This window comes from Alnus glutinosa, chromosome 3, assembly GCF_958979055.1.
Source record: "Alnus glutinosa chromosome 3, dhAlnGlut1.1, whole genome shotgun sequence".
Taxonomy (NCBI): domain Eukaryota; kingdom Viridiplantae; phylum Streptophyta; class Magnoliopsida; order Fagales; family Betulaceae; genus Alnus; species Alnus glutinosa.
Window position 1 is genome coordinate 28,485,594 of NC_084888.1, and position 12,515 is coordinate 28,498,108.

Consider the following 12,515-nt stretch of genomic DNA (forward strand, 5'->3'; position numbering starts at 1 on the left):
GCTCTTTCATTTTTTGAATTAACCAAATAAGTTATCACACCAAATTTATCAATATTAAAAATCCAACATGTAGTATTTATTAAAAGGCTTGGTGTGTTTGGCAACCGAGTGGAATAATTATTCCACTCGGGTTTTTTCCAAAACCCGCCAACCCGCCCGAATACCCGAATTTGACCCGAATTTCGTTTGAATTTTAAGCTGCAATTTTGAGTAATGGCTGGGCCCCACGCGCAGGACAAACTGTCTCCCAAAAAGCGCGTGGGTCCCACATATAAATAATAAAATAATACAAATTTAAATAAAAATAAAAATAAAAAAAATTAATTAAAAACACAAGGGGTGGCTGACGGTTGGCAGCCACCCCTTGGGGGTGGCCGCGCGGCCACCCCCGACCCGGGCGGGGGTGGCCGCGCGGTCACCCCCGACCATGCGGGGGTGTCCGCGCGGTCACCCCCGACCATCGGGGGAGGCCGCGCGGCCACCCCCAAGGGTCACTGGGGGTGGCCGCGCGGCCTCCCCCGGCCACTGGGGGTGGCGCGCGGCCACCCTGCATCATTTTTTTTTTTTTTTTAAATTTTAATTTTATTTTTTTTTAAAAAAATTATTTATTTATTTTTTAATTAAATAATCAATATATAATAAATTATTATTATTTAAATTATTATTTTACACAACTTTTCAAAATACCAATCATTATACACAACTTTTTAAACTTCCAATCATTTTTTACCATTAAAATATAATATTTTTCAATCTCAAAATTCAACATCCAAACACAATTTTTTACCTCGATATTTGTAAATAGAATTAGAATTCAATTCTAATTCTCAAAATTCAATACCCAAACGCACCATTAGAAAACAACAACGAATTTTCTCACCCAACACAGCCGCCCCTAAGGGAGGAGGAGGGGCGAAGATGGGTTGAGAAGCTCCCTCCGGGGTGAGTTGAAAAGTCAAGTTAGCACCACTTGAGCTGCTTGGGAAAGGGGCAGGATTACTAGAAGAACCAAAACCAACAAATGAACTTACTGGAGCAGGAGGAGCATCCAGAGACACAAAGGACAACATCTCTGGTGTCGTCAAGGGTGGAAAGACAAACGGCTTGGCGGAATCAACCGCTGGATGAAGATGCAGACATCTTGACCCACCCCCAGGGGTTGACAGACCCTGAACCACCACATAATCTGCCGCTGAAGACATCTCTGGCCGAAGAGAGCTCCCATGGGCAATCGGCGGACATAGACAGCACTTCGCATAGACATTACCCGCTACAGGATCCGACACAGGACCCGAACCCTTAGTGGCTTTCGTGTCAAATGATTCTATGAGTTTGGGTTTCGGCAAGAGCCGGCCCAAACGAAATTTTTTGCTCTTGAGGCCCAGACCAGACCCAGCAGACCGACCCAAAAGTTTCCCAACAACCCGGCCCATAACTAAGTTGAATCTGAAGAGCAGCTTGCTCCATTTACGCAAGTTCAAACGAAAATTAGACCCCCTAGCAGAGCCTGCCGAGCCTCGAGCAGAACAACCAGCATCAACCTTCTTCATACCCAACAGACACAGCGGCTTCACTTTATGCTTCGGCTCAAGCGGAGGAATCTCCAACACAGAGCAATCCACCGCCGATTTCAAAGCCTCACGATCAGCAGACCTCACCGCCGGGAGGATATCAAGAGCACAAGGCTCCGCCAACGGAGCCCACATTCTGGAATGAAACGACAATCATAAGTTTGAGAAAATAATTAAGAGAAGGCAAGTGAAACGACCAAGCCGAGGGAAAGATTCGAGAAGCACCGAGAATCCTATCAGGTGTGTTAATTTCTAGGGCTTGTTGCTTGCATAAGTGTATCATGTGGAATTTAGGGTTAATTTTTCAATGCGGTAGAAGGTGGCTTCTGAATGATAGAAGACAAATTGTATACTTTTTTTTTGTTGGTTTTTTTTCCAAGGGGAGGTAAAAGAGTTTGGATTGTCAAAATGATTTAAATTAGAGAAATTCTGGTCATTTGAGTTGGTTGCCTCGAATTTACGATTTATTGCTATTTGTATGAGAAGTAGTGTAGTACGTGTTATCAATGAACTAATATGGTATTTTATGTTATTAGGGAGTTCCAGTGAACTTCGTAGTACGAGAAACATCTGATTTAGTAATTCAAGCGGTATGGACTTTGATGTGGGAACTAGTTTAGAAGTTGTATCTCAGTACAAGAAAAGAAGGATCCCTCATAAGACTGATTTTCAGTCATGTAAGGTTTTGAGAGGGATTGAAGTTATCTTGCCTAATTTAAGATCGGCTGATTATTATATGAAACCCTGTTTGAAGGAGTTGGCTGCCCGGGAGCTTGTAGACCCTGGTTATTGTAGCCGAGTTTTGGATTTCACGATTGGGAGGGTTGGTTATGGATCAGTCAAATATCTTGGGGAGACTGACATTAGACAGTTAGATTTAGATGACATTGTGAAGTTCCATAGGCATGAGGTAGTTGTGTATGAAGATGAAAATGCCAAGCCGGTGGTTGGGCAGGGACTTAACAAGGCTGCTGAGGTGACTTTGGTCCTTCGAGTAAGATCACTCGGTTTTGAAGAGGGGAAACTGGAGATGATTGGGGACACATTAAGAATGAGTGCAGAGAGACAAGGGGCTCACTTCATTTCTTTCGACCCAGCAAATGGTGAATGGAAATTCTTGGTTCAACATTTCAGCAGATTTGGATTGAGTGAAGATGATGAAGAAGATATTGTGATAGATGATGCAACTGTAGCTCAGAATCCTGTGGGGGTGAATGGCGGTGAGATTTCTGATATTGATGAAGAAGAACACGTGGGCCCCAATGGTGTTTTGCTCTCTCATTCTCTTCCAGCACATCTTGGGCTTGACCCTGTAAGAATGAGAGAAATGAAAATGTTGATGTTTCCTGACGAGGAAGAGGAGGCAGAAGATTTTAAGGAAATACTGACATGTCAGAAGCCATCTTTTGGTAAAGAATACATAAGACCTTTACATAACTCTACTCAGAGGATGAGCCATCGATCTAGTCCACCAGTTGCTCGAAAAACCCCATTAGCATTGCTTGAGTACAACCATGGTAGTTTTGACTCAAACTCTCCCGGAGCTATTCTGATGGCCCCACAAAATAAGGGTATGTTGCTGAAGCCAATAAAACCTGAAGGTTCAGGTTTTAAACTGGACCTCAAGCAAGAAACACCAGTAACTGGAAGCCATTCTCGCAACATAGTGGATGCAGGTTTGTTCATGGGTAGGTCATTTCGAGTAGGGTGGGGCCCAAATGGGATCCTTGTTCACACTGGTACGCCAGTAGGTAGTAACAATTCTCAAAGAGTGTTATCGTCTGTTATCAATTTAGAGAAGGTTGCTATTGATAGAGTTGTTAGAGATGAAAATAACAAAGTCAGAGAGGAACTTATTGAGTTTGCTTTTGATTCTCCTTTAAATTTCCACAATGAGATAAATCATGAAACAAAAGAAGTTGAAGTTGGTTCCTTCAAACTGAGGCTTCTAAAACTTGTCTCAGATCGCTTAATGCTTTCAGAGATTTGTAGGAGATATGGAGATATGCTGGAGAGGAGGTTGGAAGTTCCCGGGCTAACTTCCTCTACTCGTGTGGTTTTGTCTCATCAAGTAATGGTCTGGGAATTGATAAAAGTTCTTTTTTCCAATCGGGAAAATAGTTTGAAGTTGAAGTCCTTGGGTGCTGATAACGAGGAAGACATGATGCAGGATATGAAGGAAGCTTCTTCTGAAGTTGACCTAGAAGCACTACCTCTTATTCGAAGGGCAGAGTACAGCTTATGGTTGCAAGAGACTGTTTGCCCTCGTGTACAAGATACAATAAGCTCCTTGAATGAGTCCAATTACCTAGAACATGTATTCTTACTCTTGACTGGGCGGCAGCTTGATGCAGCTGTGGAGCTGGCTGCTTCTAAAGGAGATGTGAGACTGGCTTGTTTATTAAGTCAGGCTGGTGGTTCCATGGTTAATCGTGCTGATGTTTTGCGGCAGCTTGATCTTTGGAGAATCAATAAGCTGGATTTCAGTTTCATTGAGAAGGACCGGTTAAGACTTTATGAATTGCTTTCTGGTAATATTCATGGTGCTTTGCATGATGTGAATATTGATTGGAAGAGGTTTCTAGGGTTATTGATGTGGTATCAACTACCACCTGACACTTCATTGCCTGTTGTTTTCCATGCTTATCAACATCTTCTTGTTGACGGAAAGGCTCCATATCCTGTTCCAGTGTATATTGATGAAGGACCAGTGGAAGAGGTTGTTAAATGGGGTACAGAGGAACGTTTTGACTTCTCATATTATCTTATGCTTCTTCATGCCAGTGAAGAGGGCGATTTTGGCTATTTGAAGACAATGTTCACTGCCTTATCTTCAACAAATGATCCACTTGATTACCATATGATCTGGCATCAGCGTGCAGTATTGGAAGCAATTGGTGCTATAACTTCTAATGATCTTCATGTTCTTGACATGGGACTTGTCTCGCAGCTGTTGTGTCTGGGGAAATGTCATTGGGCCATCTATGTGATCCTTCATATGCCCTACTGTGAAGATTTTCCATATCTGCATGTGAATCTCATTCGGGAAATATTGTTCCAGTACTGTGAATTGTGGAGTTCAGAAGAATCACAAACCCAGTTTATTGAGAACTTGGGTGTCCCAGCTGCGTGGCTTCATGAGGCTATGGTATGTCATTGTTTCTTGAATTTGGTTGACTTTTCATATCTCTAACCCTTTCATGATGCCCTCTATTGGGTTTAGTGTGATTATTTTGCACGTTGCCGATGCTGCAAACTTGGTGAGTTTCAAATGGTTTTGCACCTAGCTTTGAAACTCCAGTCTAGCTGGTGGTGATGTTTAAGACTACCATTAATTTTCAATTCCTGGTGAAAGTTTTGTGAAAGATTATATTGTCCTCGTCTTCTACATGGATTAGATTGTAGTTAATTCCACTGGAGTAGTCTTGGATATTAAACAGAATTTCTGATTCTTTTGTTGAGTATCTCTGATTGAATTATACCATTCCTGACCAATGCAGGCAGTTTACTTTAGTTACTATGGGGATTTCTCAAAGGCACTTGAACACTTTCTTCAATGTGCACATTGGCAAAAAGCTCATACTATTTTCATAACATCGGTTGCTCATAAATTGTTCTTGGCAGGTAAAATCTCATCTATTGCTTAAGTAAGTGCTACTTGTGTACTATATGAGTTTTTTTTTTTTTTTTTAAAAAAAAAAATCTTTACTAGTTGCTAAGAGTCTCTAAAGGCAATCAATCAATCATTTGGAGAATTCCTTTTTGATAGCCATACATAGTTTTGCAGAATTAATACTAGAACTTGTATAGCTAAAGTGAAGATGATGCTTTACTTATAAAAAAGCAAAAAGAAAAAAAAAAAGAGACAATGTTGTTGTGAGATGTTCACATAATTAGATTTAGAGCATGCACCCAAAAGTTATTTGGCATGGCCTTTTGCAATGTGGATGGATGTGTCAACACCGAGGACCGAGGTGCACCATTGTGTGGTTTTAAAGTTATATAGGTTTACTTTTGAATTATTCTTCGAGGATATAATGAGAAGATTCTGATCATTAGTTACTTATAAAAAAAAAAAAAAATGATTCTGATCATTAGTTGGTTTATGTATATGATTGTGAGAAATTATCTTATGATATGCCTTTGAATATCATATTGGATATTCATCTATGTAGCATTTCATTTTAGCTTACATAAGTATCTTATGCTTTTGTGATCTATCATTACCTATTCCATTGAGTGATACTGTTGGCAAACTTGCATTGTCGAGCTTTAACAAAGGTTTAAAAATATGGTATTAGAAGCTTAGTTTAGAAGGTCATCTGAGCATCTGTGTCTTTAAACGTCTTGTTGACAGACATTGCAAGGAATTCCTAGAATATACTTGATGATGCAAGGGGTGAGGCATGAATTTTACTTTTAATTAGTCTTATTTAATTTTAGAGACCAATTCTATTTTTTTTTCTTTAAGATTTTGGTAATATTGGTCCATGTAGTTTTATTTAGGTCTTATTAGTTAATTGGTTTATTAGCATTTAGTTTTATGTTTCATTTAATTTTCAAAAGTACTTATCAAAAAAAAAATTTCAAAAGTCAATGGTGTTTTTATTTTAATTCAATAATAATTGCTGAATTTTGTTAATATTTCTGACTTCTCCTCCACTAGCAGAGGGAAAGGGTGAGCTTGTGTTCTGGACTCCATGTGCTTCAGTTAAGGCCACTGTTTGATCTGTTTTCCCTTTTTGCAGCCAAACACTCGGAGATATGGAGGCTTGCTACTTCTATGGAGGACCAAAAGTCAGAAATTGAAAATTGGGACCTGGGAGCTGGAATTTATATTTCATTCTATCTATTGAGAAGTTCATTGCAGGAAGATAACAATACTATGAGTGAACTGGTATGAAAGCTTATCCGAAATATTGAGATTGTTGATTTTAATAGAGTATCTTGTTCTTAATGGAGTATATTGTGTGTGTTACTCTCTACATGTAAAGCAGCAACTGCCCAACTGAACTAGATTAAGAGATCAAAGCTAACTTGTTTTAATTGAGTGGTTATATAATTATAAATTGGTTTGGAGCTTGAACTGTGTTGTTGATATCATTCCAGGCCTAGACTGATGAATGGGCCTTTCTAGGATTTTGGGTTGAAGAAAAAAAAGGATATAATGCATGTGTCCTATGTAGGCATTATCATGAATGCTTGGTGGTTTTTGGGGACAAATGACTTGTATTGGACCAGTTGTTCATTCACTTAGTTGCTTTTCCCCTTGTTGGGCTAGCATTAAAATTACCCTAAAGCGCAAAACAGCCATGGGACTGATCTGGTTGCTAGTAGGCTAGCAGAGTGAAAAAAGGAATAGCTGAAAGCTTGTTACGATAAAAAGAATATGGTCAAAGTTAATGTAGTTAATTTTAGTAGAAGAATGATAAAGGCTTGGGAATGATGATTATATTGATTTTTGGTGGCTTTTATGGTGTATCAATTCAGACAAAGGAGATTGAATACTCAAACTATTGGCCCAAATTTATGGAATATCCTCAAATGCATTGTAGTAATAACTTGTCTTTCTTTCTCTAATGTTCTTTTTTAGGATTCTTTTGTGAGCAAAAATGCTGCTTGTAGAGAGTTTCTTGGCCGGTTACATGAGTCTTTGACAGTTTTGAGTGGCAGATTACAAGTTGATGCAAGGTATGCATATCAATCCCTTGGCTTAGTTTTTGCATCCATGATAATATGCATGCAGACGCTTTTATTTTGTGAGACACTGCCAGTCTGTGGCCTCTGATATTATTTTGTCGTACCACTCCTTTGCATTCAACTACCTCATAATTGAAGCCACATATGTTCATATTTGGGCATGTACCTAATTTTAATATGTCATCCTATCATCAAAATTGGAAAAGAATTCACATTAATGTGCTTTCATAAGACAAGCATAAAAGAATGAAGAGAAAAAATAGAGTTAGAAGAGATTCAGATTTCAGAATGTGAGTGTGTGCCTGAGAGGGAGAGAGGCACCATCTTCCTCAAATGTGGAAGAAAAGAAAATTTTAATTTATTTGGAGTCATGTTTGCGACAAAAACAATTTTGAGCAAGTGTACTGGCCTAGTCCTTTTCATTTAGTTCTTGTTTCTTTTTGTTTGTAATGGGTCTAATAAAAGCTGGTGTGTTTAGTAGGTGTGCATTTTGTAAATGGGCTGAGATGAATAATGGCCTATAACCCATGTAAGTTGTTGGAATGATTGTAGCCTGTTGGTATAAAAGGGTCCACGTATGTAATTGTAGGAGTTGTCTAGAACCTTGATCAGTTTGTGTTTTCTTTTCTTAGGGGCTAGGTTGTCCTCGAAACAACCCAATCTGTTTTTCCCAAATTTCCATCAATACAATTTTACTACAATTTCTTTCGATTTTCATCTGAACCCAACCAATTATCATCCATCATTACTCAATTACTCAGTAAATTCCATAAGAAAAATTGTGTTCTTTTACCGTGTTTGTATTTAGATTTCAACTTGAATTTGAATGCTGTTTACTACTGTGTTTTCAGAGTAGCTTATTCAAAAATGGCGGAGGAGATATGCGGTTTGCTTCTTTCTGACATTGAAGGCTCAACATGTGATGGTCAGCTAAGCTGCTTTGACACTGTTTCTAGTGCTCCTATTCCTGAAGACCTTCGCTCAAGTTATTTGCAGGGTGCAGTGTCTGTTTTTACGTGCTTTCTTTCAGAGGTGGCTACATAGTTTCTACATCTTTAACGGCATATCGAATACTCATGGTCTTTGTGTGTTGTGAAGTTGAGGGTCTTTTGTTGTAAACTTGCTTCTTTACATCCCCTAGCCCGTTGTATTGCTCAGGGCAAAATGATCAAAATAACTTCATTCTACGAGATATTCTGCAGTTTTCTTGGTAAAAAAAACCCAACAAGTAAATCTTCCAGCATGTCTTTAGATTTTAGGATTTTGAAGTCTTTTTGTTTGAATGTAATACATTGGAAGTGAGAAAAACACTGGTAGCTGTCTTGACGTATGGCATGAGTTCTGGTCAGCCACAAAGGAATTCAGAGAATCGTGATATAAATTGGAAACTGCATAGGATTACGGAAGACATTCAATTCAACAACTGATAAAGGAGCATGAACAATGTAATTTTCAGCCCCTTGCAATGATGGCAGCAACATCGTTCATGAAAACTCAGTGGTCATGCCTGTTGAGGTTCCTTAGTTTAGTGATGGCAATTGGGGTATATTTTTTACTATTTACCTCAATACTTGGTTGTTCTGTTTTGTCCTCTTCTTTTTTTCTTTTATTTTTTTGTAAAAAAATAAAAAATAAAAAATAAAATCTTCTTCTGTTGTACCTAAAACAATAGAGAATAAAAACGAGCTGTAAGCACTAGGGCACATTCTCATAGCAGGGTAATGAAATATACTAAGGTCATTTCAAAGTTGATTTAATTAATTTGCCTTGTCAGGATATGCATCTAGTTGATTAGATCATTTGGATTGAGATTCTCTGAGAATTGCTTGGGCCAGCAACTTGCATAGAAAGATTAATAATTAGTCATATCATCATAAAGAAAAGAACAGAAACAAAAAAGCAAGAAAAGTTATAAAACCAAAGGGATGGTAAGTTACTCTGAAGGGTGGCTAACCGCCTTAGAACTTGCTTTTTAGAGGTGGCTGGAAATCCTCGTGGAGCTGGTTGACCACCCCCAATGCAGGTTAGAGGTGGCTGGATCCCTCCTAATGTGTTTTGCCGGGGTCTAACTATCAATTCACTTGCTCTCAAAAGCACGTGTTTTGGAATGTTTGGTCATCCCTTACCTATTCTAAGTATTAATCGTAACCATCTGCAATTTGCACATGTATATATATATACAGTTAGCAAAAATCATTATCCGCATATGCGAATGTGGATTGCGTTTTTAGAATATGCGGAATAACCGCATCCACTTACTTTATATATATATATATATATATATATATATATATATATATATATATATATATATATATATATATATATATATATATATATATATATATATATTATTTTGCTGGATTTGTAATATTGGATTTACATTTGAACAACTGCACTTGTAATTTGTATGTATATATTTTTTTGAATAAACCCATCATGTGGTGTTTGTATTTTCTTTGTTATTTTTAAGTTGGAATGTGAAATCAAGATATGGATTTCATCTAAAACACTAAGACATACCAAAAACACTAAAATCAGGATGAAACTATTTTCAAAATCATTTAAAATAGGCTATAATGAAGACTAAAAAAACTAAAATAGGTTCAAAATGCCAATTACCCAATACGCAGATAGCGGATAATAACCGTATTCAATAATTGTAATAACTGCGCGGATGTGGTTAGTAATCGTATAATGTGGATGCAAATACCGAAAAGTAATAACTAAATTATGCGGATACGGATATGGGCAATAACCGCATCCGCATCTACATGTACATCCCTACAAAATAGTTGATTGGGTGGTGGGACCATCCAAAATAACTTCATCTTTTTTCTTTTTTTTCTTTTTTTATTTTTTTTTATATTTATTGACATAATTTGTTTCCAACCGTTCATTATAAGGAAATGTTGAGATTGAGAAAATTGCAGAAACCCTATAGTTCTTAAGAATCCAATCTAAATCCTTTATTCTTTTGTGTTTCTGAAGGAGATGTTTAGTTTTCGGAATGCTATTTTAAGCTGAAAGTAAGATATATTAAAGAGAAATGCAATCTTAAGTGTCACAATCCGATGAGATTGTGACATATTTCCCAAAATGATAAATCTCATAAAATTATGATACATCAGGTTGGAATCAAATTCTAGAAAAAAATGTTTGGATGCCTAGCATTCCTCTATATTAAAAGTGATGTGTTAAGTAGGTTCATTCTTAAGAACCAAATTTTCTTGCCACTTCTCTCTCTAGTTTTAGTGAGAGAAACTCTCAACCTTTTTCTTAGTGAAAATTTTCTTGAGAACCTCTGCCTCATTTGTGAGAGCCACTGGGGGAGGCGGTATGGCCCTTGCAGCCTCCGCTCCTCCAGCCGACATCCTTCACCATCGCTCGTGCTCACCACGTGCCATCTTAGAGTGCGTGTGTTGCAAGCATCCTTCGCCGGGAACTTTCTTCACTGGATGCCAAGATAGTGCTCCTCTTCGATGGATCCAATCACCACATCTTCAATGCTTACTTGTTGCTGCAGTAGGTGTTGTGTTGGTAGCTTTACTTTTACTTTTGCTGCGGCCAATCCAATGGGCTGATCCATTCATTTGGCCCATTACCAATTGTTTCTAATTTTTTTTTTCCTGTACTGTCGCGGTTATTAGGTGGCCCTTCATTTTGTTTATTTTCTATTTATTATAATCTTCTCTTTTTTTGTCCTTTTCCTTTCCCTAACTGAATAATAAGAAACAAAGAAAAAAGAAGAAGAAAGGAGAAAGAAGCTGAAAGTAAGACACAAAATAATGACGTTAAAACACAACCGTAGACATGGCCATCAATTCTCTACACGTCGGCTCTTTCCTATTGGTCATACTTCCCTTTGAGTTGTCTACTTCCAGTCTTCTTTTAATCCTCGTTTCATTGGAAGAAGTATGTCATTTATTAATTTTCTAAAATGAAATAATTCATTGGCCTATTCGTAGCTCAAAGAGGTAGAAATTAAATTATGGCCTCTTACTATCTTTACCACCTTTTGACTTTCGAGGACAAATGGACACCGTTAATGTAATATACACGACAGACAAGAAACTATCACTTTTATAAATAATAATAATTTATATATATATATATATATATATATATATATATATATATATATATATATATATATATATATATATATATATATATATATTTTTTTTTTTATTTTTTATTTTTAATGTTTGAAACATTTTAATATTAGAGCTTTTTCAGCAAATAGTGACTATTTTAGCTATTCAAAATATAACATATATATATATATATATATATATATATATATATATATATATTTTTTTTTTTTTTTTTTTCATTTTAGCTATAAGTTTTTAATATAAACTCTAACAGATTATCTATTAAACTTTATACTTTCTTTAAATATTTTTTTAATATTTTTTTTATTTAAAAAAATATCGAGAGGAAGAGATGAAAGATTAAACAAAAAAAAAAGAAGAAAAGAAAGAGAAAAAATATTTATTACTGTTAATAACATTTGCATACTCAAGGAACCTTCGACTTGTAAAATAAACTATTTTTTTAATAGATTTTCCTAATTATAAAAAAAATACATGTTTAATTAAGGAAAAAGATTTCTTTGGAATTGCTCTTTCAAACTAACTTATTAAATTGATATTTATCTTTAAAATATATTATTTTCACATGAATTTTTAATAATATTATTGAAGTTAGGGGTGTACAAATTGTTATAACTGACGGTTATTGGCTAAAACCGCTAACTGCTAACCGTCTAAGCGGTTATTGCATTTCACCAATCACAACCGCTAACCGCCTAAGCGGATGCAGTTATTTTTATAATCGCCGATTAGCGATTATTGATTAGATAACTGGCAGTTGTATAACCGCTTTTGCAATCTGGGTTTTGGGCCCATTTTGGACCGGTTTTGGCCACTTTTTGGCGGGTTTTAGTGCATGTTTTAAATCCAAAATTCAAAATAGTAACAAATCAAAATACAAATACATATCCAAAACATAACAAATCCAAATAACCAAATACAAATCAAATCCAAAACATTTACAATTACAAATCCAAATATAAATCCAAAACATTACAAATCCAAAATTATATATACACACACGTAATATATAAGTGGTTATTTATAACCTTATAATCGCTAACCGCCTCTAACCGCTTTTGAAAGCTGTTATATGGTTATACAGTTATGCGGTTATAAGCCGTTAACGGTTTGAAATCGGTTATAA

The 12,515-nt window shown here is 36.5% G+C and overlaps 1 protein-coding gene across 1 annotated transcript; it reads left to right on the forward strand.

Moving 5' to 3' along the window:
- Positions 1-859: 859 nt before the first annotated feature.
- LOC133862950 (nuclear pore complex protein NUP96) lies at positions 860-8,504 on the forward strand. Its single transcript, XM_062298877.1, has 6 exons — positions 860-1,811; positions 2,108-4,719; positions 5,072-5,195; positions 6,320-6,468; positions 7,165-7,262; positions 8,123-8,504. The coding sequence occupies exons 2-6, from the start codon at positions 2,164-2,166 to the stop codon at positions 8,313-8,315; spliced, it is 3,120 nt and encodes a 1,039-aa protein (XP_062154861.1). The 5' UTR covers positions 860-1,811; positions 2,108-2,163; the 3' UTR covers positions 8,316-8,504.
- The last annotated feature ends 4,011 nt before the right edge of the window (positions 8,505-12,515 follow it).

Excerpts from the sequence above, each read along its gene's own strand:
- LOC133862950 (XM_062298877.1), top strand. The coding sequence starts at position 2,164 with ATGGACTTTGATGTGGGAACTAGTTTAGAAGTTGTATCTCAGTACAAG. Across the intron at positions 4,720-5,071 it reads CGTGGCTTCATGAGGCTATG|GCAGTTTACTTTAGTTACTA; the intron begins GTATGTCATTGT and ends TGACCAATGCAG. Across the intron at positions 6,469-7,164 it reads ACAATACTATGAGTGAACTG|GATTCTTTTGTGAGCAAAAA; the intron begins GTATGAAAGCTT and ends GTTCTTTTTTAG.